A 26762-nucleotide genomic window follows, 5' to 3' on the forward strand; every position below is an offset into this window, starting at 1 on the left:
CATCCCCAGTCTCCATTTTAATCTGTTACTTTAAACTCTATAATGCATACAGACAACCGAGGCTTTGAAGGGCATTAGCCTTTCCTACTCCTTCCCCCTCACACACACAAAACATTTGTGCCCAAACTTTCCTCTCATGGCCCCCCTCCCTTTTACCTGTAATGGAAGGTGCTGTGCCCTTCCTCACCCCCCACAGGCCAGGGCAGAGCAGACCTGGGTGGCATTCCTTCCCTGTCCCCTGTGGGGGCTGGCCCAGGCCATGCCGTGCTCCCTGGGGACCACTGTTCTAAACTGTCACAGAAAACTTGCTCTGTTTAATAAAGGAGCTGCATTGCCTTGGAAGGGGGGTGGGGGGGAAATGACACACACAAAATGATGAAGCAAAGGTTTGTTGCATTCTTTTCTATATCATTTGGCCTCCTTTAGCCTTCTCCAGTTAGAACCACTTGAGCTAGTAATGATGCTCCACCTAAGCTTATTCTCCAGGAACACAGGTGAAGGATTCTTAGCCAGGGACTTTACTGCCACTTTCTGGACAAAGGTAGCATGAGGAGTGACATCAAGTATGTCTAATATAGGAGTGATGTCAGCACAGCTCCACGTTTTCTTGTCTCCCCCCACAGGCATTACGAAACAAACCCACTCGTCTAGGCTGGAGAAAATAGTTTTATGGGGAAAAAACCATAGGTTTGAATATTGACTCAATGTTATAATCAAAATGGCATTTAAATGCTTGTGCAAATAAAACCCTGCAATAAGAGTAAAACCACAAAATTTAATAAAAAGTCTGGTTTTATTTTAAAAAATTTACAAGTCTCTTTTTTAAACCTCAAACATCTACATAGCTGAATTATTCACATCTTCCATTAGATGTGGCTTATTGCTTCAGCCCCTCTCAGCAAAGTACCACATGACTAGAGTTCCCCCTCTGCAAAAATGTATCCACCACTTTACAAAGCTCTTGTGCAGACTTAAAAAAAACAAAACAAAAACCTTTAGTAAAGCCAGCTGTGCTTAAGTATTTTATATATATATGAAAAAGGTGACAGCAGGTTAACGATAGTGCAGATGGCAGCAGTTTCACTGGAGGTTTGCTTGACTTGCTCTTTGCTCCACTCCAGAATCCACTGCTCACAGGGCGGTGTATGCAGGCTAGCTGGGATGCCAGAAAAGGCCACTGAAAGCATCCTGTAGGGCTCGGTGACAAGCAAGGGAGGAAGTGTAGCCCCCAGCAAGATCCTGTGGAGAGGTAGCTCGGACATGGTTTAGATATCTGAAACAAAGAGAAACATGGTTTTAGGCCAAAACCAAATATCACATATACTGTGGGAACCCCAAGTAGTTTTTAAGTTCTCACCACTGAAAACTTTTCCAGTGATGGTAAAAATATCACTCAAAATCTAACTAAGACCATTAGAAACTACAGTGATCAAATATACTTAGAAATCATTCAGGATACTTCGCTTATTGAACAATTACGGGAGAAGCTAACATACTTAAAGCACAGATTATTAAAGAGTCAGACCACATATAAATATATTTTGTATAGTCTCAAAATCTAGATTCCTAAAAGTTTTACTGATTAAATAATACAACATAATGGCTTGTAAAGTTCAGAAAACAAGGGTTCCAAGACCTCGGGCACGTTTCAGAGGCCACGCACCTGGAAGAACCTGCCCATGCGCGTATAACAGTGTTCCCAACCCTTTGTGTGCCGCGACACACCTTGATGTACCTTCCATTATTTTGAGGCACACCACATGGTCTCCAAATGAACTCATGAATATTCATGACCCAATCCCAAACAAGGCTTCCAAATGTATTGGGTAGGAGGATTTTGGCCCCTGCAGCAGAATTTCTTACCCCCCACATCTGCCCATCCCAAGCCCAGCAATGAATTCTGCCCCCAACCTCCAAATCAATCCTGTTCCCCAGTCTCCAAATCAGTTCTGTCCCTACCCTCCAGTCCAGCCCACACCTCCCCCCAATTCTGCCCCCCACCCGCACCAGCTGTACCGCCCCACCACCTCACACCCATCCCCCACACCTCACTTCTGCTTCTCCTGGGATTCTTCTCCCCTCCCAACCCTGGGGGGCTGTAGCAGAGTCCCTGCTCTCCTTCCAGGCTGGGGAGGGGTGGCTCCAAGAGGCTCTTTCCCCTCCCCCAACCCCCAGCTGGTGGCTGCAGGAGGGGGGGGGAGAAGAGGGAGACTGAGTTCTGATTGGTTGCTCTACCCCTGGAGCAGGCAGGGTAGTGAGGCAGACAGCCAATCAGAAGGCAGCTTTCCCCCCATTCCTTTCTTCTTCGCTTCTCCCACTCCACAGGGCTCTGAGCAGGGGGTTGGACTAGATGATCTCCTGAGATCCCTCCCAACCCTGATATTCTATGACTCAAATTTGCTATCTTAACCTTACTTTGGGGAGTGGAATGTGACGGATGCATAATATTCGCACGGGGCCTGGTCCTGGAGAGCAAAAGTACAAACTGCAATCCACCTTCAACACTAATTAAAGTACAAAGGAAGGGTTTTTGGTTCTAGTGTAGTTTTTCAAAAAAATTAGCAGCACACCTGTTCAGGCCTGATGGCACACCAGTTGGGAAATACAGGTATATAATACAGCCTAGTATGTGTGAAAATGCATCCCCAGGTGTGCTCACAAATTTCAGGTTTTCTGGGTGCAGTTAGTATCTATGCATTTTTCCCCCAGTTGCTTTTGTCACCGCTCTTGAAAATCTAGCTATTTGTGGTGAGTAAATTCAAGCACTTAGTCAAGAACGTGAAAGATATCAGACTCTATAGAAGTCTATGGAACCACCTGCGTCTGAAGTCCCCTAGTAACTCACAGGACAAGCCCGGAGGGACAATGGCAATACAAGCTTCCCTGCATTGCTGTGAAGGGGTCTTTGAGGAGTTCTGTGTCCAGTTAATGCTAGACTGCCAGTAGACTGCTGGTGGGTTTGGTGACGCCAGTAGACTGCGTTCTGCTCCCAGAATGTCTATCTGAAGCAACTCCACTGAATCCATGAAGTTACACTGGTGCAAGGTGATTGCAAAACCAGACCCATTAGTGAATGAATCCTTACAGCACCCCTGTGAATTAAGCATATTCCCCATTTTACAGATAGGGAAATTGCATCAGACAGGTGTCCTCAGAATCCCTATTAGCAAGTGGACAGAAACCAGCAACTCATTTCACCAGGGCTGGAAATATCCAGACCAAATTTGAACCAGTGACCTGAAGCTGGAAGAAGCTACGCTCATTGTGTGTCCTTGAGCTCTTGGGCTCCCAAAAAAAGGGCTGGAGAGAGCAAACACTCAGGTTATTTTGCCCACTTAGAACTACCAGTAAAGTGGCAGTGTTGTATGAAGCAGAATGGGGCTAAATGGGGCTTGAATGTTTCATTTAGTGCCATAAACTCATAATCCCTGCCCTGGCATAATAAAGATGTAGGGCCAGATCCTCACCTGGTGTAAATTACTTTGGTGCAGCTATACCCATTTATACCAGCTGAGGATCTGGTCCACAGAACCCAATTAAGCACATCAAATCCCCAGGGTTACAGCTTGTCACCACCAGGAGAGTGGCTGCCTCAACCTTTAAAAGCCAGATACAGTACCATACATGAGAATTGGTTTTCCACAGTTGTAATGAAAGCCACTAAAATTAAACTAGCTGTACCAAGATGTGATGAATCAAAACAAGTTGCACCCGGGAAGGTTGAGTCATTCCACCTCTGGCTTGGTAATTCAAGCATAAACTTGCAATGCGCACACAGCCTTTTTATATGTTATCCTGAGAAACCCAAAACAGCTGCACTTCTGGCAGGAAAATACAGGACCAACAGTAAAATATCCAAAAGAGTTGCATCTTTTAATTTATGACTGCACTGTTTCCATAAAGAGTACATAAAACAGGTCAGCCTTTTTAGGTAAAATGTAATAAAACGGTCATACCCATTGATGCCATAAATGTGTAAAGAATGTTATTAAATAATGATTAATTACAGTCCGAAAACTGTATTTCTCACACCTAATAACTATAATGCACCCACGTGAGCGATATTTCTAACTGAGTTATTGTTAGTAAGATGCTAAGTTAACAGAGTGAGTTTGTCTTTTATTGCCAAATCCAGGTACGTACCAGTGCTTTATATTAACGAGTGCAGGGAAGGCTTCATGGTGCTGAAGACAAGCTCTCAACAACATGGACATTACATAGTACAAAGAAACTCCCTTTCAACATCAATGTTAACCTACAAATGGGGGTGGCGGGGTGGGCAGGGGACTGGAAGTTTGTGCCATTTTTAGCTTCTTTATGACATATGAAAGAAAGCCTAAGAGAGTTCCTGGTTTTGTTTTATAAAGAACAGATTTTTTTTTTTTTTGCTTGTCCTTTAAAACATTAGGAACAAAAGTCTTATGTTCCCTGATTTTACTGGAGGATATCTGACAGCTTTTCTCCTGAGTTAAAAACACCCCCATCACCCATAATACCAGTGAGTTTTACATAGTCTTAATAAAAATCATCTCTCATCTCAATCAATCAAGTTTTACTTGCAGCATGTTTTTCTCTTGGCAGAACCTTAATAGTTCTCCAGTCTTCCATAGAGTCTTCCAAGAAAAAGATCTGAATTTTTAAAGTAAAAAAAACCCAAGCAAGGTGGGGTAATACCCCCAAACACGCCTTTTATTGAAAAGCTTTTCAAACCTTCCTCAGACATGGGGGAGGGGAGGGAAGAATGGGAGGACAGTCCGTTGTTTTCCCCTTTCCAGATCACCTTTAAATGGGAGTGTCAGTCTTATAAAGAAGTCTGATTCTACAGAAATTATGGCCTTCACAATCAACTAGTATGTGATCTCTGAAGCAGCACAAAAATCATTACTGCTGAAAAGGTTTTAAACCTAATTTTACCATGGCAACTTGCATTAATTCTTGTTTGTCCAATAAAACAAACAGGATACATTGTTGGCTTTCAACTGAGGCATTTATTTTCTTGTTAGGTAATGTTAACTTAATGTTCTTAACCCCTTTAATTACTGTGGTACACCAGAGCATTTTAAAAATGCTCTGCCACACTGAAACCACACAATGAGAATTAAGTGTTTTGCCTACTTTTTCACATTAATCTACATCTGTGTTATTTTAATTCCTTCATGACCATTACCCAAGTTCATCTCTGAACGGGATTCCTGGGGTTTCTGGCAGAGGTCAGTATCTTTTCATGTACACCTTTACAACAGCACCAGGAAGAAGAGCTTGCCAAGTCTATTTCCAAAAGTCAAGCTCAGTTGGGTTTTGGAACCTGTAGATAATTGCTCCGACTAGTTAGCAAATTCCAGCACACTGTGTCTGTTTTTCATAGGTTTATTTTAAGTATCTGTAAATCTTATATGCAGAAACCAGGAAAAAGAGGTTTGCTTATTCTGGTGCACGGTTTTTCATGTATCTTGTTTTTACTGAGAGCAGACTAAACTCTAAGGTTAAGAAAAACATGCACTATTATTTTTGAATAAGGTTAAAGAGCCATGTGTTCTCTAAACCATGGCTTTATACTCTTTGCATTTGCCATGTTGCCAGTGCTCTGCTTCATACTCTGCCCAAACAAGTCCCCTTTCCGTAGCTGCTGCTATTGATCTTCCCCCATTAACCTAGCGCATCAGTTAAAAACACACTGTATTTTGTACTTCGTGAGTCTTGAGGAATTTCGTTCTTGACCAATGGTTTCTCATCACAATGTGAAATAATCCTCCTGTTTTCAAGGAAAAGGATGTACTTTACAATTATCCTAGAATCTTCAAGGCCAAACTGGTCATTTCAGGGGGTGAGCTTCCCCTTATATTTTCCTCCTCCCTTCAAAGGCCTTGTGGCCACTCCTCTAGCAGGAATGGCTGGACACCACTCAAGCAGTGGTCAGCAGTATGCAACATGTGAATGGAGCACTCCCATTTCTGAAAGGCTAGGGGACCCCAGACTTTACTTTCCAAGATGGCAGCACTTCATTTTGACTTTGGCTTTCTGATAAAAGCTTCTCTGGTAGCCCTTTTGCATGGTCACCTTTTATAACTGCAGTAAGAGGAACATAATCAAATAGTTTAGGCTTAAAACTGGGCCTGCTTAAAAGCAATTCTAGTGTAAAGTTACAAGTTTGTCCAGATGTTTCTTTTTAAATCAATCAGTTTTAGGTAGAACAATGTTATCAGAGATCCTGTCCACTTTCCAGTTTCTAGCAAAGGGCCCAAACATTTCCTTACTCCACCTATTCCCTTGCCCACTGATGACACCCCTATCCCCCCGCCAAAAAACACCCCACCTCCTAGCTGCTGGACCATCATTCCTCTGCACTTTAAAACGCTAAGGGAACTGGGTCCGCAGTGCCAAATGCCCTCTTCAACAATTGTATTAAAAATGGTTACTAACCTTTCTGTAACTGTTGTTCTTCAAGATGTGCTGTTCAGATCCATTCCATGTTAGGTATGTATGTGCCGCGTACACAGTCACTGGAGATTTTCCCCTCAATGGTATCTATTGGGCAGGCTCTGGTGTCCTCTGGTGCCATGCACTCATGCACCAGTAAAAGGGGTCCGGCCAGCTCCGCATCCTCACGATTCCTTCTTGCCGGCTAACTCCAACAGAGGGGCAGGAAGGTGTGTCATGGAATGGACATAAGCAACACACCTCGAAGAACAGTTACAGAAAGGTTAGTAACTGTTTTTTCTGCTTCGAGTGGTTACTCATGTCCATTCCATGTTAGTCTACTCCCAAGCGGTACCTTAGGAAGTGGGCTCAGAGTTCATGGACATGCGGATTGCAACACTGCTCTACCAAACCCAGCATCACCGCTAGCCTGCTGGGTGATGGTGTAGTGGGATGAAAAAGTATGCACTGACAACCAGATTGCTGATCTGCAAATATCCTGGTTTGGGACCCGGGTCAGAAATCGACCTACCATCCACTGGAGGGTAGAAGGCCGAGATGGCCGGTAGGTGTACCTTAAAATCAACGAAATAGCTAGGCCCTGCTGTCTCAGATGAAGCAGATATTCCAGCAGACACAACTACATTGAGAAATGCTTCCACTGGCGAGGTAAGTCACTCCAGTAGATAGTTTCCTATTACGTAGCAAGACTTGGCGGAATCAGCTGGGTTTAACCATGGTTAGCGGAGGGCCTTGAGGTTCAGGTGAAGCAATTGGCTGTGATCTTGTGAGATCAGGTCTGGGAGGAGAGGGAGTGGCATCTGCATAGCTACTGACAGGTCCACTAACGTATAAAACCAGTGCTGGCATGCATGCTGGAACTATAAGGATAACCTTCGCTGTGTTCTGCTTGACTTTGAGTAGGACTTTGTGCACGAGAGGAATGGGGAGGGAAACACATAGAACAGGTGCGTTGTCCAAAGAAGCAGGATGGCATCTGTGAGCAAGCCCAGGCTGCGCGCATGTAGAGAACAAAACCGCTGACACTTCCCTTGTAGACCATTTTACAACCAAGCAAAACAGGGAGTCCACCACCACTGGAAGATGGTCCTGGCTATATTGGTGTGAAGGGACCACTTGTGGTGAAAGGAGAAAGATCTGTTGAGGTAACCTGCCAGATTGTTCTGGGCTCCCGGAAGGTGAGAAGTTTCAAGGTGGATCGAGTGTTTCACACAGAATTTCCACAAGTGAATAAATAGCCTCTTGACATGGAGGGTGGGGTGGAGAAGAGAGCATATCCCTCCTTGCCTGTTGATGTAAAACATGGCAGCTGTGTTATCCGTAAGAACTTGAACAATCTTGCCTACAATCTGGGGTAAAAACACCTAGTGTGCTAAGCAGATTGCTCTGAGCTCTCTGATATTTATGTGAAAGGAGAGTTCCTCCTGGGAACTTGAGTCCTGAGGTGCTCAAGATGAGTCTCCCAATCTATCTCAGATGCATCTGAGATTAGGGATACTGAAGATGGGGGAATGACAAAGTTAATGCCCAAGCCTACCGATTGGGGGTTCCCTCAACCAAACTAAGGAGACAAGGACCTGAGCAGGAACCATAACCACAGAGTTCAAATGACGATGGTTTGGCGAGTATGCTGAGGTGAGTACACCGGCCATGTTTTGGTTTGGTGAGTACGCCAGCCATGTTTGAAGAGGTCTGAGGCGCAGTCTCGTTTGCTGTACCACATATGTGCACATGGCCATATGACCCAATAGTCTGAGGCAGAAACGGGCTGTCATGATGTGGCAGACCTGGACCTGTGATAGCAGGGATGACACTGTCTGGAAGCAGGCCTCTAGGAGGAAGGCTCTGACCCAGGTGGAATCGAGCACGGCACCAATAAACTCTATCCTATGAATGGGGATGAGGGTTGACTTCTGCTCGTCTATCAGCAGGCCCAGTGTTTGGAAGGTAGCTTGGAGCAGGTAGATGCTGGCTGTCACCTGGGTCTCGGACCCGCCCTTGGTCAGCTAGTCATTGAGGTAAGGATAGACTTGCACCCCTCGCCTTCTGGAGAAGGCCACCACTATTGCCATGCATTTTGTGACTACTCACAAAGGGGAGGACAGTGAACTGATAGTGGGTCTGGTTCATGGTTTGCTGAGAAACCTTCTGTGGTTTATGGAGATGTGAAAATACAGTCTTTTAAATTGAGGGCAGTGTACCAGTCCCCTGGATCCAGGCAGCAAATAATGGAGGCCAGGGAGACCATGTGGAATTTCAGTTTCTTGAGGTAATTGTTGAGGAAATGGAGGTCTAGTATGGGTCTGGGACCCCCTTTGGCCTTCAGGATTAAGAAATAATTGGAGTAAAACCCTTTCCCTCTCAAGATCTGAGGTACCTCCTCCACAGCCCCTACCTGGAGGGGGGCTTGTACCTCCTGGGCCAAAAGCTACTCATGAGAAGGATCCCTGAAGAGGGACAGGAAAGGGGGCTGGGAGGAGGGATGGAAATAAACTGGAGAGTAACTTTCCTCCACTGTACTCAGTACCCAGCTGTCTGATGTAATGAAGGACCACACTGGACTGAAGTGGGAGAGATGGTCCGAAAACAAAAATGGGGCAGGATCTGGTACAAGAACAGATATAACACCCTTGAGCACCCCATCAAAAATTCTACTTGGAGCCTCCCGAGAGTGCCTGGTAGCAAGGCTGAAGTGAATGGGAGTGGTTGTCTGCGTTTAACCAGTTTAGCTTCTTAAACAGGTCCTGACAAGACAGTGGAGCTGAGAAGCGGACCAGTTGTTGACGTCCGAAGTGTGTCCTCAAACGCACCAGGGCATATAGACCCAGGGACTTGAGGGTGTCTCTAGAATCCTTTAGGCCATGAAGCTTGTTTGTTCATTCTTCTCTGAACAAACTGATGTGGCCTCCGAAGTGCCTTCAAATGGAAGGTCCTGAATGGACTGTTGGACCTCTGTTGTGTCTCCTTGCGTCCTTTGCTTTGGAGGTCGCTCCTTGTTGTCCATCTGTCCCTCTCAGCCGCTAAGGCCACCAGGAATCCTGAAGGGGAATAAGAGTACAAGTATTCACAGCCTTAGGTGGGAACAAAGTACTTCTTTTCAGTCCTTTTGGCAGTGGGAGGGAGGGAGGACAGAGAGTTTGCCAGAGGTCTTTAACCAGTCCCATAATGGCCTCATTGAGAGGGAGGGCCACCTTTGACGGGCCCTTGGTGGTCAAGATATCAACCAGGCTGTGGGAGGATTCTTTGACTACCCCCATTTCCAGCCCAAGGTTTGAGATCACCCTTTTCAACAGCTCCTGAACAGCTGCGAAGTCGTCATGAGGGGGAATATGCACACCCCAGACACTGCATCATCTAGGGAAGAGGAAGAAGAGGCCTGCACCGGCACGGGGTTCATCTCCTGCTCCTTCTGCACCAACCAGGTCCTGCAGGTTGGTACCGGGCTTGGTACCGGAGTGTGGGTCGGGTGCCGGTCATAGGGATGGGGGTGCTCTTCTTCCTGAAACTACAGAATTTCGGCATCTGGAAGAGGGCCTTTGCATCAGCGGAAAACCCCGCAGTTCCAAAATGGCCATTGCATCTGCATAGACCAGTGCCCACATGTACTTGCAGTGCTCCTGCACCAGATCCACCAACTAGTAGGGCTGCCTGGGAGGAGAACTGGCAACGGTTCCTCAAGTGGGAATATGACTCCACTTTGAGTCCGATGACAAGCCTTCCACCTGGGACCATGGAGAGGCAGTATCCATCGATGCCAACGAACGATGCTGAGGAGGGAAGACCTGCATTGAGACAAGCAAGGATGGTTTCCCTTTAGATGGTACCAAATGGGAGCCTGGGGCCACATGCTCCCTTCTGCACCCCGTTATTGATGCTACTGACTCTTATACCACTGGCGACATCAGTACTGATAGCACCAGCAGGTTCCTAGCTGCAAAGAACACCTCCAGGGTAGATGCTATCATGATCCCGCTTGTGCTGCTTTGCCCTTTTAGTGCTGAGGGATGGTCTGGGACAGGACTCAACAGCGTCTGTACATGAGGCGGAGTCACCGGTGTTGCCCTTGGAGCAGGGGCAGAGGAGTGGCCAGACTCATGTCGCACTCCACTGCATGCCCCGTGCTTCGTTCTCTTCAGAATCGGGGAAACATCCACACTCAGCCAGCTACTTCTTATGTTTTTTCTTTGGCACTGGTGAAGGACAACGGTGCTGAGAGATTCTCCCAGCGAGAGGAGCACTTTGTACCAACACTGAGATACTGAGTGCCAAGTCTGACTGGGTTGGCTCTGATGAGGGATAGAGCACCACCTTGTATCAGGAGGGACTTCAATCTGGCCTCCCGGTTCTTCCTCTTACAGGGTTTGAAACCCAGGGACCAAATCTGGTAGCAGTTCCTAACAGGAGTCTCTCTCAGGCACTTCAGACAACTGGAGTGTGGGTCACTCACAGGCATAGGCTTGTTGTAGGAGGCACTGGGCTTGAAACCCAGGAACCGAAGCGTGCCCCGGTACCAGGAGCAGATGAAACTCCGCTAACAAGGTGAGAAGCACAAACTATCTATATACAACTAATTTACAACAGTCTAAACTGAGAAAAATTAAGTACAGGGTACGGAGAAACATAGGAAAAGGACTGAACTAAGACCATTGAGCAGGAGTTTGCCAAAGCAAGAAGAGCTGTTCCAGCAACTGTTGCGGGCGGTACGAAGGAATTGAGAGGTACTGGTACATCAGCACACAGGACCAGAGGACACTAGAGCCAGTCTGATGGATACCACAGAGGAAGAAATCTCTGGGGACTCTGCATGCAGCGTGCGCACACCTAATGTGGAATGGACATAGGCAGGCACTCAAAGAAGAATACTAGGTTTTTGTTAATACTTAAAAAAAAAAATTAGGGCTAAACTACTGACAGTCCCTTTGAAGTAATGGGAAGAGATGATGCGAATACATTTAATTCACACTAGTTTACTAGTGAGGTACACTCGCAAAATTAAGTTGTCTGAAAGTAATGTTTGAACTCTCATTAGCAGTAAAATTTAACAAACCCTTGAAGTAAAATTGGATGAATAGAAGATATTTAAATGCAAAGACTGTTTAGACGCTGGTGCTAATCGATAGATTTTCTTATTCAGACATTTATCTGCATTAGGACAGGGCCTAGAGTCCAGGATTGAATTGGGCACTATAGAAACCTGTAACAAAAGGTGATATAGCCCATACAGAGGGCTCCTTGGAGCCAGCCCATATTCAAGTTAGTTAACATCCAAGGAGTGACTGTAGTAGTTTATAGCTTTGAGTTATTGTAATTCAGCAACATTACGAAATAGCCTGAGTCAGCGCTGAGATAAGAAAATACATAACGGTGCTGTGGATTATCTCATGGATCCTTCTCCAAACCCATCCCAGATTAAGAAACTCCCATTTGGGGTGTGCTGTGGGATCATCTGTGGCACACATACAGCTACATTTTTGGAATATAGATGTTCTTTATTTTTAAATCTGCTAGCCAGATGTTTTATGGGAAATGAGGGGAAGATAAGAATAATTCACAAGTTGTTTGACAAGAAGAGATAAAGTAAATCACAATTCACCCTGTGATTCAATTTACTGCCCGTCTGACCCCAGCATCTAAAATGTCGTGAAACGGGGCAGACAATCCATCTGGGAAATCTTCCAGATTCAACGTTTAAATAAGAATACAAAAATGATAACTCAAATACTGGCTGCACAAAGCAAGTGGATTCCTTCAGTGTTGAACAATGTCACTAGTTACAGTGCTTGTGGGACAGTCTAGTTAGTGACCAAACCGAAGACAGGAAAAAACAGCAACTGCCATAGCTACTGGCAAGTTTTCAATACCTTCCCTCCCTGGTGCACTTAACTCTTTAACTACCATCAAAATGGCGTAACACCAATTCAAAAACAGATTGGGAATAAGGGCTATTTCGAGAAATTCACTCTCTGTGACACAAAGTCAGCTACTGCCATTGTTATTTTATGAGCATACACCTCCTGAATCTTTCCACAATATGCTGGTTTCATTAGGCGCACGAGGCCTCTACAATAAGCTTCAAACATATTTGTTCGTGGAGCCTTTCAGAGACGCGTCCTTTTCAAAAAGCGTCCTTTTGGTACCACGTCCTTTTGGTACTACTTCTGGTTTTGAACATAAAAACCAAGCAGTTATTTCACTGAGAACTTCTTCGAGTTAAGTATATTGCTGCACAAAGCTCAAGCTCAAACCCAGTGGCTTCCCAGGTTGTTAGTGTAACTAGGTGGAGGAGATTTATACCAATCTAGAAATAAGATGTATAAAGAATTAGGCTGTATCCAGTCTTCTGTTTGCCCACTGGGGCATGCCTGGCTTTTGTTATTCCATATATCTCCTGAGCTGATGGAACTCACGTTCCAACAAGCAGTAACTTTTTGCTTGAGTTGATAGTATGGCAAGCTTCTCTATCTCCATGCAATTGAGGCAGGATTTGTTTATAAAATACATCCAATTCTAAAAAGTCTCAAAGTGCATTATTATGTTTTATTATAGTAGCACCCTGAAGCCCAGCCAGGATCAGGCACGTTTTTGCTAGTTGCTATTCAAACATATATTGAGAGTCCTTTCACCAAAGAACATATAGCCTACGTTAAGAGAAAATACAACAATTGTGCAACCAACACATGGGAAGAGCGTGTGTGGACGGAGAGAGGCAGCACAGTGACAGGAATACTTGGTTACATATGGGCCTGTTCCAAAGCCCTTTGAAATCAGTCAGAGTCTTTCCATTGACTTTAAAAATGGGCTTTCAATTAGGCTCTTAGGATACAATTTGTTGGGCAGGGTTTGTTTGTTCGGCTTTTCTTGTTCTTCAAGCTATAACTAAATGAGCTATTAATCACGCCAATAATCCTGCTGGTGACCTGCCTACTCAATTGCAATTATAACTCAACATTTTAAACAGCAACAAGAGACTCACAAACACAACACACTTGCACCCTCTTTCCCAATCCCCAACACACATTTAAATGCCTGCGAAGAGCCTTGTACCAGGCCTGTCAGCAAGAACCAACAGGAGAAGTGAATTCCAACATTTTATTGGAAACACCAAGCCATCCTGGGAGACGGTTAGCTCAACAGCTTCATCTCATCTCAGTTGCTATGGTGGTACGTGGAAGGAGAAGCAACCTCTCAACATAGCCAAGACATAACCCATAATGGTCTTCATAGACCAAAGTTAACTTTCAATTGCACCTAAAGGGAACAGGAAGCCAATGAAATGGATAAAACTGGAGCAACCAGCTCTTTGCTGCAAACCCTAGCAAACAGGCCGGCAGCTGCATGGTGAATGACACTGGGCGCATTAGCTGAAAGTTTCAAGTGGTCTTGTAGTGGCACAGATAATCATGGCGAGAGGTCCAGGTCTGAGAGAACCAGCTGTAGATGAGAAAAGTTTGCTTTTGGTCAATAGCACCACCAGGGCTGTCCTTAGGAGGTGCAGGGCCTGGGGCAAATCAGCCTGAATTGGGCCCCCCTTAATATTTTTCATACAGGTGAAATCTGGTCACAGAGAACTTCAAGGGCAGCTGCTGGCCACAAGTTATTATTGATAGCACTCAGCTGTATAATTATGTTATATTATATTGTAGTTCTTTTTTATAATTATAATGAAGTTCATATAATTAAAAAAAACCTTCACCAATCACGATCAGTGTCGCGCCGCTTACATTCTGAAATCCACCTTCCTGGACCTCCTTGCAGCAAACTCACTTCCCAGGTGCATATGGTCTCACTACCCTCCGTGGATTTTTTTAAAAAAATGTAATTATGCATTTGCAACACTGAGAGCCCATGTCTCTATATGTGCCCTGGTGCTGGGGGACCCCAGGACTATCCAGCATGGAGGGGGGGCTCTAAGATCTGTTTTCTCTGGGGGTGGGGCGGGAGACAGAAAAGCAGATGGATGGAGGATCCCAGTCCTGGTGGGTGGTGGAGACAGCAGAGGTGTGAGACCCCAGGTCCTGGTACTGCGGAGAGGGGGACCCCAAGGCTGGAGAGCTGAAAGGCAAGGAGGATCCTGAGGCAAGGGGCGAGATAAGGGCTGGGCCTGGTCAGGAGATGGCATTGGAGGACCCCAGCCAGTGCTGGGGAAGGGGAGAATGGGCAGTGGAAGAGGGAGGTGTGGGGCACTGGGGGGACACCAGTGCTGGGTAACAGGCAAGGGATGATGGAGACTACTGGCTGGCACTCACCTGTGCTACGGGTGAGAGGCCCCCTGTGCTGGTGGAGGGTCCCACCAGAAAAGGGAAGGGTCAGGGTCAGCCTGCCCTGGCATGAGTGGTTAAGGGGTGCCAGGACCCCGTGGCGGCAGGCGATGCCGGGAGCCAGCAGAGCGGGCTAGGGCCGGGTCACTTGCTGCTGCCGCCGCAGAGACTGAGCCCAAAGCCGAGCCCAGGGGGCTGCAGGCACCAAAAAGAAATAAACGCCTGGGCCAGTGAATGTGGGTCGCGGGCGTGACCCCCTGCTGCCGGCACCAGGCCCCCCGCTAGCCCTTCAGGCCGCCCTGCCTCCCCCCTACATCCCTCTGCAGTGAAGGGCCCAGGGCAGTTTCCCCGGTCTGCCCTATGGTCAGGACAGCTCTGAGCGGCACTTAGTGAAGTAGCAGCAGGGCAGGGATCCAAGAGCAACCTGTAATGCAGTGTGCGACAGTAAACAAAGGAAGCAATCGATCTCAACCCTGCATCTCAGTTTTTCTTCTAGAAACCATAATCTCAAGATGACATCGCTATTTCAAACAGGCTCCAACCTTGAAAACCCAAGGATGTCTTTGAACCACATCCTCAAGGGGCCTATGCCAGCTGGACAGAGCCGGCTGCACTCGCACCCCTCCCCCAGCCATACCACAACGCATACCTCCTCCCAGGGGGCCAGCAGAGTGGAGCCACGGAATTAACTCTGGATTTCCACTGGTGCAAGTGAGGGCAGAATCAGGCCTGTAAGCTGTACTCATGGCGTACAGCACACGGTCACTGTACCGTCAACTAGGCACTAAACTGTGATTAAGAAGGTTCTACTCTTTTGGGCCCCAATCCTGCCAACACTTAACTGCTGAGGGCAGTAGTTACATTATGAGCCAGACCCATCGGCTGCATCTCATGGTAATAAGTTCTGTGCTCTATTTTTGCAGGATTGCACTCTGGTTGATTAAAGTAAATCCACATATACCTACACAGTGTCAAGGAACACTATATGTCCAGTCCCATAGACACAGTAGCATGCTGATAAATTCAAAAATAAAAGTCTATGGGCCAAATCCTGAGGTCCCCAGTCCTTTCTTACCTCAGGACTTCCAGGACCAAGGAAACATTAAAGCCCTGATTATGCAATGAACTCAGCAGAGGCAGAACCTTGTGCTCCTGTGAAGCCCTGTTGACTTTAATGGGGATCCAGATAAATCTCATGGCAGGACTGGGGTCTAAGGATAGACTTCTAAATTGGAGTGACCCACACCACTTTCATTTATTTTAAAGTTTTAAACAGAAAACAGACTGTTCCACCAACAATAATTTCTCCCAATGGGAAAACCAAAAAAATTACACATCCAAAGCATGAATCCTTAAAGGAAAACTAGAACCTCTTGATTCTTCTCCGTCTCCTCTGTCTGTCTTTTCTAACAAGCAATTGTTTTCAAATGCCTGCCAGGTATCTTGGGCAGGCACACGAATGAGCTCTGTTTAGTAAGGCAAAGATCTTTAAAAACAAAACGCAAATGCCACAGTGTGGTTCAATTAAAATGAAGCAGCACAGAGGTCAGCTACTGGACATCAGCGGAGGGAAGACAAAACTGCAGTGCAAACCAAAAGAAAAGGACAAGTAACCTTAGCCTTGGAGCAGCTGTTCTTTGATAAAGCCAGTTTTAATTCCAAAGGTGGGAAACCAGTTTAATGATATGGAGTTATTCCTACCTCTCTTCTTCCTTTCCTTTTCTCTCTTTGATCAAGGGCAAACATTTCAGAGTGCAGCAGTCTGAAAAAGTGCATGCCTTGCTGTAATAGCAAATGCTGACAAGTTCAGTGGAGCAAGTTCTCGGAGTTCCTTGTTTCAGTTATGAATGCAACAGCGTTGGTCCTTGGAAAAGAGACAGCTAAGGGGAGAGATGACTGAGGTCTATAAAATCATGACTGGTGTAGAGAAAGGAGATAAGAAAGTGTTGTTTACTACTTCTCATAACACAAGAACTAGGGGTCACCAAATGAAATTAATAGACAGGTTTAAAACAAATACAAGGAAATATTTCTTCACACAATGCACAGTCAACCCAGGAAACTCCTTGCCTGAGGATGTTGTGAAGGACAAGACCATAACAGGATTAAAAAAAGAACTAGATAAATTCATGGAGGATAGGTCCATCAATGGCTATTAGCCAGGATGGCCAGGAATGGTGTCCCTAGCCTCTGTTTACCAGAAGCTGGGAATGAGCGACATGGGATGGATCACTTGATGACTACCTGTTCTGTTCATTCCCTCTGGGGCACCTGGCACTGGCCACTATCGGAAGCAAAAGGACAGGATACTGGGCTAGATGGACCTTTGGTCTGACCCAATAGGACCATTCTTATGTTCTTACCATCACTACAGCTACTGTAGTGGCTTTTTAAAGTATCCATTAGAATGTTTCACAAAAATCAATGCACCTTTGAAGTATTTCCAAAATAATTGGTCTTCTAATTTAATCACAGAACGTATGTTTAAACCAAAAAGTCATACCTATTCCTTATACTGGGAGGTTGTGTTCAAGTGTGTCTATGGCTTTTGGGGGTACAATTCTGAACACAACACACAAAAATTCCTAAATCATGAGAAATAAGGTTAATGCAGACTTTATGTCAAGGTCTCGATGCACGTGAACACAGGAATAAAGATATTCACAGAGTAATACGTATTAAGTAGAGCTAATTGGAAAATGTTATTTCTTCTCCCCTCGTAAACCCCCACTTTTTTTTTTTTCACTTTTTGAATAGAAATTTTTCAGAGGTTTGGTTTTCTGATTTTTAAAAAAATGGAAAAATTTTCAAGGAAAGTGGATGCTTTCTGTGACAAAAATTTCGTTAACGTTTTCCACTGAAAAAAAGTTAATGGAAAATTTTCAACCAGCCCCAGGTCCTGATTCTACCCTCCCTGCATTTTTAAATCAGTAACTCCACTGACTTCAATGGAATACATTCTGATTGGCACAGGTCTGAGATCAGCACCAGGGTATTTTTTTTTTTTTATTTAGCATACATGTAAACTGTAGCCTTTGGAGCAGCACAAATTCAAAAAATTGTTGATTGCACATAATATGAGGAAAGGAAGGAGAGAAGCCTCATGGTTCCACAGAAACTAACAATTCATAATACTCTGAAAGCTATAGATTGTTTAAAGCATCGTGCTAACTGAAAGAACAATGAAAAAAGTAAATATTTGTAAGAAAGCTAACTTTCCCCCTTTTCTTTTTGCCATAAACTAGAAAAATCACTCCATGGGTCAGATCCTTAGCTGATGTAAATTGGCGTAGCCCCATTGACTCCAAAGGAATTACATCAGATTACACCAGCTGAAGACCCAGCTGCCATCTCTTGTTTTATACTTGGATTGTAAGCTCTCTGGGGCAGGGACTGTTCTGTGTTTGCGCAGTGCATTACACAAGGGGGTCCTGGACTTGAGTAGAGCTCTTCATCACTATGGTAATACAAATTATAAATACTTAACAATAATAAAGAGATCTCATTTTAAAAAGAAAACTTCTTCCAATAAGGAATCATGCAAGCTAGAATATTCTACCTGTAACTCATACATGTAAGCAGAGAATACTTTTGAAATTCATACTCCAGGCCACACATGAGCATGAAATTTGCCATGTGTGTCTGCACATTAACATGGAAAATAATTAAATGCTACATTTAAGGAGGATATATTAAAATTTGACTGGACAGCACTACACAGAAAGGCTAGAACTCAATTTTTAAACAAAAAAATGGGAATGCAAGCATGAGTAAGAACCCACTTCCAGAATTCACGGTAAGATTTAAATTATTTTTGCTAATGCAAAAAATCCTGAAAGCACTTGTAAAAGCTTTGTAAAAAAGAAAATCAAGCAATGACAGAGTTAATATACATGTTCTTTAGGAAAATGAGCATATCTATAAGTGTGCATTGTAATTGCAACAAGTCAAACTTAAAAAAAAATAGGCCCGATTCTTAGCTGGTATAAATTGGCACAACTCCATTGATTTCCATGTAGCTATGCTGAAAATCTGGCTCAGTGGTTACCTGAAAGTTCTCCTTGTTTTATAAAGTGACCATACATTTTAAAATAAAAAAGGGAAATGGAAAACAGAACCTACAATCAAGTCTTGAATGTTGGAAAACTATATGCTTCCTGATTTATTTATGTTTATTCACACGCTCATACTTTATAATGCAGGGATATCTTAAGTGAATTGTATGCTGGCTTCTCCTACTATTCTTTAAATGTTTGAGACACAAGATCGGTGAGGTAATATCTTTTATTGGACCAACTTCTGTTGGTGAAAGACACAAGCTTTCAAGCTACACAGAGCTCTTCTTCAGTCTTCTTTAAATGCTAGGGATATTTTTTCTTTTCTTTAATAAGTTAGTTTAAAATGGACTTAAATATGCTCAGCTAAGAACCAGCCTAAGTTATATTGTACAAATTTTTTATCTTGTTTCTAGAGCAGACCCTGGCATCTTAGATTGCTATTGTGATATCACATTTTATATTCCACATGCTGACTGTTTTTTAAACACAATAATAAAGCATGAAGGGTGTTTGTTTGTTGTTTGAAAGCCTTCTCTAATGCAAACTGGAATTAATTTCCCCAGACATTTAGCTGGTAAAATAGGTTAATGTTTATTTCTAGAAGGAAGCCTTCCTTTAGTGCAAGTTAATTTTGTCTGTCGTGCCTGTGGAAATGGAGGTTTTACAGGCATTCTCTGATGATCAGGGCACCTGGCCCACCATTTGTCATTTTCCTGAGGTCAACAGCCAGCTGTCTGTCCTCTCAACACCCTGCTTCACCAAAACAGTGATCACATTCTGCCTCACTCAGATTTCTAGGTCTGAACCTCCAGATATAGCAAATCAATCATCCATCGCAGAAACTCCAGAAACAACTGCAAGTAAGCATTTTAACATCCTTGAGCAGCTTTACTGCCTAGCAAGGACACTGCAGTAATAGCTGGAATCCAGCAAAACACTCACTCTGCATGACTAGTATAGATTACACTTTAGAGGACTGCAAAACTGCAGCTACATTTAGTCTATGACTAAATCAGGCTTCACTTGTAATTGACCCTGAAAAAGAATGTCATTGAACGTGAGGGCTACTTCTCAGCTATAATTCCACAGATTCATAGATTTTTAAAGCCAGGGGCCATTAGATCATCATTTTAAATAACTGAGGAGTAGTTTGCTCTTTCAGACAGAATTATGGAGACTTTTTGGCATAGATTTACCTTGTTTTTAAATTTTAGTTATTCTTAGTATAAAGACAACACCCCTCCCTACAATGAGACTACATAATTTCAGTTCCCTATTATACACTATGTTTAGGACAACAAAGAACTACTAGAAGAATTTGGGCATAGTCAAATAATTATTCAAACTTTATTTCATAACTATAAACTATGGCCAATTATCAATTTACATTAGGTAAAAGAAATGTCTACTAAACAAAGATATGTATTAAACTGATTCTGTACAAAGGGTCAAATTCCATTTTGTGTTATTGTCCATGGACTGGGACTGCAAAATTAGGGCCATATTTGCCCCTCAGTTCATAAGGGGATCTTCCACTGGGAACAATGGGAAGTATGCACACATACTGAGAATAGAATATGGCCCTAGCTAACATTACCTTTGCATTCAGCATCACTCAGTGAGGAAAATGGTCACGCAGGGCACTTACTGAGCCATCATTCTTTCTACCTATTATTTGGCAATTTGTGCATGCAATTTGGCCATTTGCTTTCACAAATACAGTAACAGGATGCAGCAATTCAGTTCAAAACTGTGTACCTACATCGAAGTTATGGAACTTAATAGATCATTAAGCTTAAGTTCACACATCTGAGACCTGGGGCTTCTGTCTAAGGGTCTATATACACACCGCAACTGGGAGGTATGTAGCACATGTAGGCATACCTACATGAGAACTAGCTTTAGTAGTAAGAAGAAAAGGAGTACTTGTGGCACCTTAGAGACTAACCAATTTATTTGAGCAGCTGCAGTGACATGAGTGGTGACAGGCGGTGACACAGGCTAGCCACCTGAGTACAAACCCACCCAGAACCCTGAGTACGTACTAGCCACAGCTTCACTGCTATTGTTATTTGAGCAAGCTAGCTCAATGCCCACCCATGCTGCAGTCACATCTCCTGATTGCTGTGTAGACATACCCTAAGGCAGTTCTACATCAGGTTGTATTTGGAAAGTTATCTTCACAACCATAAAGACTAGAAACTTATTTTAAAGTAATCTTGCATTCTGCAGAATCTGAACTTGACATGCTGGCCAGATAAATACAAGCAGGCCAGAAACAGTGTATGCCCTACCATTTTAAATCATAACTGTACAAAACATTAGAAAATGTAGTGTAGGGAACAATCTGCCACTGGCAAGCAGATGGGACAGAAGTGCTAAGAAGTTTTTATCACCCTGAATTTCAATGAACTATACAACTGATTTTTTGGTAGAGTGGCTTAAGTTCCATAATACTGACAGAGGTATTAAAATAACTGACAGAAAGTCATAAGTGGATTTGGATTTTTGGGGTGTTGATAAACGTAATGATTTTTTCCAGCAACTCTGATTTTCTCAGATTTGCATCTATATGTTTCCCCCATGTTCCTATTTACTTCCAGTTTGTCTGAAGTATCATTTACATTATAACTAAATTTCACTGATAGTCTCATTTTATTTCCCTTTGGCATTTATTGAGAAGAGAACACACGTCACTGCTACTTTCATTGTTCAGCCATTAGACCAGTTCCTAGACCCCTTACATCATGCAAGTAATTCTGACTCACATCACCACCTCCCAGTAAATGGTACTATTCACACATGTGAGGATTACTTTCATGGACTCAAATTTTGCAGGGTAAGACCCCTAAACTGCAAGTCCAACCTTAAACACAACCTAATCCTCACTCACTCTTTATGGAATATTTTCTTGGAGTTGAACTCTGGGAGTGTGTTTCACCTCCCTAGACAAAGGGATACAACACAGCTTCTTTCAAGCAAATTCTCTTTGTATTCATCAGTTATTCTTTTAGGATAACAATTCCCCACTGTTCCTCACTCTGCCCTTTTTTGACTTCCTTACACCCCACTGCGCATCATAAATCCTCCACTGCACAGCCAGAAGCCCATATTGATGAACTGTGTCTTTGAGTTATGTGAAAGACTCCATCGAGCCAGCTTACATGTAAATTACACAGATCTCAGCCTCACGAAGGTCGTTATGAGTGCTCTGTCTATAAGTCAGGAATACCCAAAGAAAGAGGGTGGCGTGAAACACATGGGGACTTTTCTTTTTATAGCAACTTTTACTTGGATGTGCAGCTTTGTGGCAAATGACTAAGAGCGCAGTCATTACTTTGCCACAAGCCCAGAGTCGTCGTGCTGTCCCTCAAGCAGCACAGGAGGGAAATATTGACTCAGCATGAGGGGTTGAGAAAAGGTTCTGCCCACCTGTGCAAGCGTGTGGGTGAGGTATGGGGTACACAGCAGCTCCACAGAGCTTGCTTCCCTTCCTCTGATGAATGTTGCCAGGGCAAAACCTTACCTAGCTCCCCTGCCCTATCATGCTGGTCAAGCCACAATTTGGCACTAAAGAAGTGGGACAGAAAGATATAAACCCAAGAAAAAGTAAATGTGTAAAAATGTCAGTGCTACATAGATTTCATTATTCAGGGTTCATTAATAAGAACCCTGAATGGCTACATCAAGGCTACAGACTGCTCTGGTTGGCATACTTTTCAAGATTTATTTTTCCTTGGAGACCTGTTTTACCATTGATGTGGCATCATGAAATGACCTCACATGGTTTTTAGCTCTATGAGGGGGAAAGAGATGAGGTCAGAAATAAACAGGAAGAAAAGAGGAAAGAAAACCACACTCAGAAGAGAGGACAAAACAGGGGACAACAAAAGGGAAAATGTATCCTACCAGAAGCAAGCACTTTCTGTCAATCACAGAACAGGCTTCCAAAAAAGCCACTAGTGGAATCACATCACTTAGTGAAGGGAAAAAACAAGACTCTTATTTTTCAAATCTTGACACCTATATCTTTGTGTTATCAGGGGGATATTGCACCATTGTCACACATTTTGGGCATCAATTCACATTGTGTGACATTTTCAGCTTAATATTACCCCCAAAAGAGAACAAAATGTGCAATGAATTTCTGGAGCCAGTTATTCCAAGCTTTTTATGTCAATCAAGCAAGTGGGTTGCAAACTTGCTCATTCTGAATGAACAATTGCAAGCTGGGAATAACCTTTTTAAAGCTGTTAGTGTAGGTCTTTTTTAGACAGTACTGGTGGAAAAGCACAAGTGTCCAGAGCAAAATGATGGCTGTTTGAATGACTATTTAAAGAAGATGAGGGAGACTAGGTCAAAATGAGGTGAGAAAAAACAGCCAGCATGGGATGGCAGCTGACTAATGCTCTAATGTATTAGACCCTCTGCTTCTTAATTCTCTGGTGCTGCTGATTGGGTCAGCATTTCACTCTGGTGTTGAGGATCAAGTTTACAGCTCCCAGCCGCACTGGCATTTGCTTCTGGGAAATGCTGGGGAAGGGGGTGGGGAGGGAAGAGCTAGGAGTGGAGGGTTATCCCATGAAACTACTATTGGGATAAGAATTAAAAGCATCTGCTAAAGTCATGTGAGCTTTGTTGGCTGAGCTCACCAGAATGACAACCTACAGAGGATCAGTTTTGACCCACCACAAGTCTGTGTCACACAGCAGTCAAGCAGACTTCATACAGAGGGCTAGGAGAAAAGTCAATTTGCTATCTTAGAAAAGCTTTTCTAATTAAGTGAGGGGGGGAAAAAACCCCAAGCCCTCAAAACCAGCCTCCTCCTATCTGTCAGCATATGGTAGGACCTATTACTCTTTGGCGTAAACATAAAATAACGTTAAGCCTGTTTTCCAATTTTAACATAGTTTGAGGTTGCTGTTGTGAAATCTGTACATAATTTGTTCGGTTTTATTGTCCCCAGTCTATTGTTCCGTGATGGAATTTCCAGACAAAAACAATAAAAAGGAAATTTTTTGCTTTGTTCTTCTATTATAAAAGACAATGAATTAGACTATTAAAGGAAATAGGCTTATATTTTAAAAGTTTTTTTGATTAATTAAATCCTTCTCACTGGTAGTATTTAGGCTCTCATACAGTTTCCTGAAACAGCAGGAGCACAGACTTCCAGACTCACATGTGCTGATTTAAGGGTTATTCATTACTTTCATCTGGAAGAGAAAAGTGCTAACAAAGTCGTTACACAGAAGCAACATGCAAGGTCTATTGAAATTCTCCATGGTTTATATGAGAAACATAATTTAAGCCAACTTGCAAGCTGTATCCTTAATAAATGTAAGAAAAGTAATTATTTACTGGTGCAGAAACTGCCCCCTCTAACATGCATGGGCAGCAAGCACCTAAGCATATTAGGGGCACTATGAGGATATGATTAATAAATAAATGATGATTAATTTAATTGCTGAAACCCTGTAGAAGAATTCACAAATTAACACTAGGTGGCAGAAGGCTCTGCCATACTGGAGACACCTGCAAGCAAATATACAGACATACTACTAAGTCTTCCAACAGAATTTAGAAAGCCAGAGAAATATTGAAAAGGCAGATCAGTTACAAAAATATTTGTCTGTTCCAGTCTGTATAATTGTGATTTTCACACCTCCAGAACAGACCTTTTCCATACTCAAAGATGAATGCTATACCTAGATTTATGTACACCTTTTAATCTCTGTCTCACCTGAATTCAAGTTGATACAGACCAGGTATTTATATGGTCAAAGTGAAACTGTGCATGTGAGTAACTAGGCTTTTACTTAAACACAAGAATAAGTGGTCCAATGAAATAACACAGCCAATTGGATCTGATAAATACTCTGCCAAAGCAAGCACTCCCTGTTCCACCTGAGGGATTTGTTCTTCTATTATAAATGAAATGAGGTTTAGGGCATACTTCTGGTCATGAAAAATGCTGATGGTGAACCTTACCCAACCTGTCTAAAAGGAACGGTCGAGAATATCTCCTGAGAATGGCAGCAGGTAGTTTACGGACATGCAGTGGCAGATATTGGAGATTTTGCTATCCATGGCTACATACAATTTTCTGTGGTAAAACCTCCTTATTCCATTTACCATTCTCCATCTTTACCCACCCCTCTTCCCCAAACTGTACACCTCAATACCCACATTTCATCTCTTCTCACCCGACTCTTTCGGTTACAGCCACCATCTTTTTACCTTTTCTCTCTTTTCTCCTTATCCCTTTTTATAGCGCGGTTGCTGAAAGCCATTGAACAAAACTGTAACCTCTGTATATGATGGAAACCACTTCAAACCAGGAGGTGCTACCGCATCCCTAGCATCTGTGGTTGCAACTCCTATGCTATTTCTGTTTCTGATACATTTCCCATTTTTAATCATCTTTAACTAGCAGAAGCTGAACTTGAGAGACAAATGAGTTTGACCTCCAGAGAAGGGGGAGAAAGAGAGGTATCAACAACTCTAATCTGACAGCACTACCATAGGTCAGCTCATGAAGCTGCTTTAATGGTGGGTCCTACCAACTTGGTTAAAAAGAGGAACAGAGGAGAACGCGGAGAGGTGAGGGGAGGAAATAGCTGTGAGAACAAAAGGTTGAGGAACAGACCATGATTATATGCCAGAAAATAAGGGATTGGAGATGGGGAAGGGGAAGTACATGCCATTTCCTTAGGCCAAGAAGCAATGCAGCAAAGAAGATAGAATTGACCCCCACCAAAAATCTCCTAGGATGGCCTATGGCTCAGATCCTCAGCTGATATAAATCAATGTAGCTCCACTGATTTTAAATTAGTCATGTTGATTTACATCAGCTGAGGATCTGGCCCTACAAGTCTCACTATGCCAACTCAGAGCTGTCTGGCACGGTTGTAAAATTGTCATCAAAGCAACAAGAGAGGAATAGGTTAGAAAGTGAAAAAGTATCGGGACTTGTAACTGGCTCATTTGAGGGGAGAGGATCGAGCCACCCACTGCAAATTGCTGTTCTGATGTGCAGAAAAAAAATAGTAAGTAGGAAATCCTATTCATCAAGGTTTCAGTCACTGCCAGCTGAAAATTAATGTATCTGTCTGCATTATGTTTTTTTAAGCAGCACACATGTGAACTGAAAAGGTGCAATGTGTCACCAACCCTTCTCTCCTCTTCATTTTCCTTCTTTTTTAAAACCTTGACTCCCACAGAAAACAATCACATTTCACCTCATCTTTTCCCAGGTTTTCTGAAGTTCAGTTCCTGCTCTGTACCACTGAATACAGTCTAAGTACTAACCCTGACAGCCTATTATTTGACAAATATATATTGCACATCTACTTTACACCAAAAAGCTCTGCAGTTGGTAAGGTTTAGATAGGAAACGAGGCCAATTAAAATAAACAGAAAGAAGGTTATCAATGAATTCCTTAGAAACACATCAGACAGATGCACTGTAACCTAATTAGCATTTACCCAATATCAGAATTTTAGGGCTCACTCACGAGGGGGATAAGCACTCTGGCTTAGAACCAGGAAAAACTCCTGAGCATATGTTTAACTGTGTATGAGTAGTCCCATTGTGCTTTCTGACTAATACTAATGAAACTATTCATGTGCTTAAAGATAAGCACACACTTAAATGATTTCCTTTGAGCCATCAGGGCCAGATGGCTCAGTACCTCGCAGAAACAAGTCCAGAGTGCAATTACCATTATTTTACCACCTCACTATTTTCTTCCAGAGAAATTTTTAGGTATTTTGAAAATATCACATTTATAAAGTATTAAACTAGCGATGCCTGATAAACCTAATAATTTCTGCTTTACAGCTATCCTCAAAGTAATAAGAATTCCTTTCGGATAGCTATAATCAGGATAATCAAGCCGCACAAGCAAATAATAAATTGATAGAAGAAATTAATTAGAAAAATAAGGCCCGTGATCTCTGTCAGTTTTGTCCAGATTAATGATAGAAGTGTAAAGTGAAGGGTGATATT

The 26762-nt window shown here is 43.2% G+C and overlaps 1 protein-coding gene across 4 annotated transcripts in view; it reads right to left on the reverse strand.

Annotated features, from left to right (window-relative positions):
- Positions 1 to 774: 774 nt before the first annotated feature.
- Positions 775 to 26762, reverse strand: part of MNAT1 (MNAT1 component of CDK activating kinase) — a 187125-nt gene continuing 161137 nt past the window's right edge. For 2 of the 4 annotated variants that reach the window (XM_073349925.1, XM_073349924.1), the window contains exon 7: positions 775 to 1273. In XM_073349925.1, coding sequence (XP_073206026.1) covers positions 896 to 1273 — 378 coding nt within the window. In that variant the 3' untranslated portion in view covers positions 775 to 895. The remainder of the gene's footprint in view (positions 1274 to 26762) is intronic. The other 2 variants (XM_073349928.1, XM_073349927.1) reach the window with 1 other exon arrangement.

This window comes from Lepidochelys kempii, chromosome 6 (assembly GCF_965140265.1).
Source record: "Lepidochelys kempii isolate rLepKem1 chromosome 6, rLepKem1.hap2, whole genome shotgun sequence".
In the NCBI taxonomy this organism is placed as follows: Eukaryota; Metazoa; Chordata; order Testudines; family Cheloniidae; genus Lepidochelys; species Lepidochelys kempii.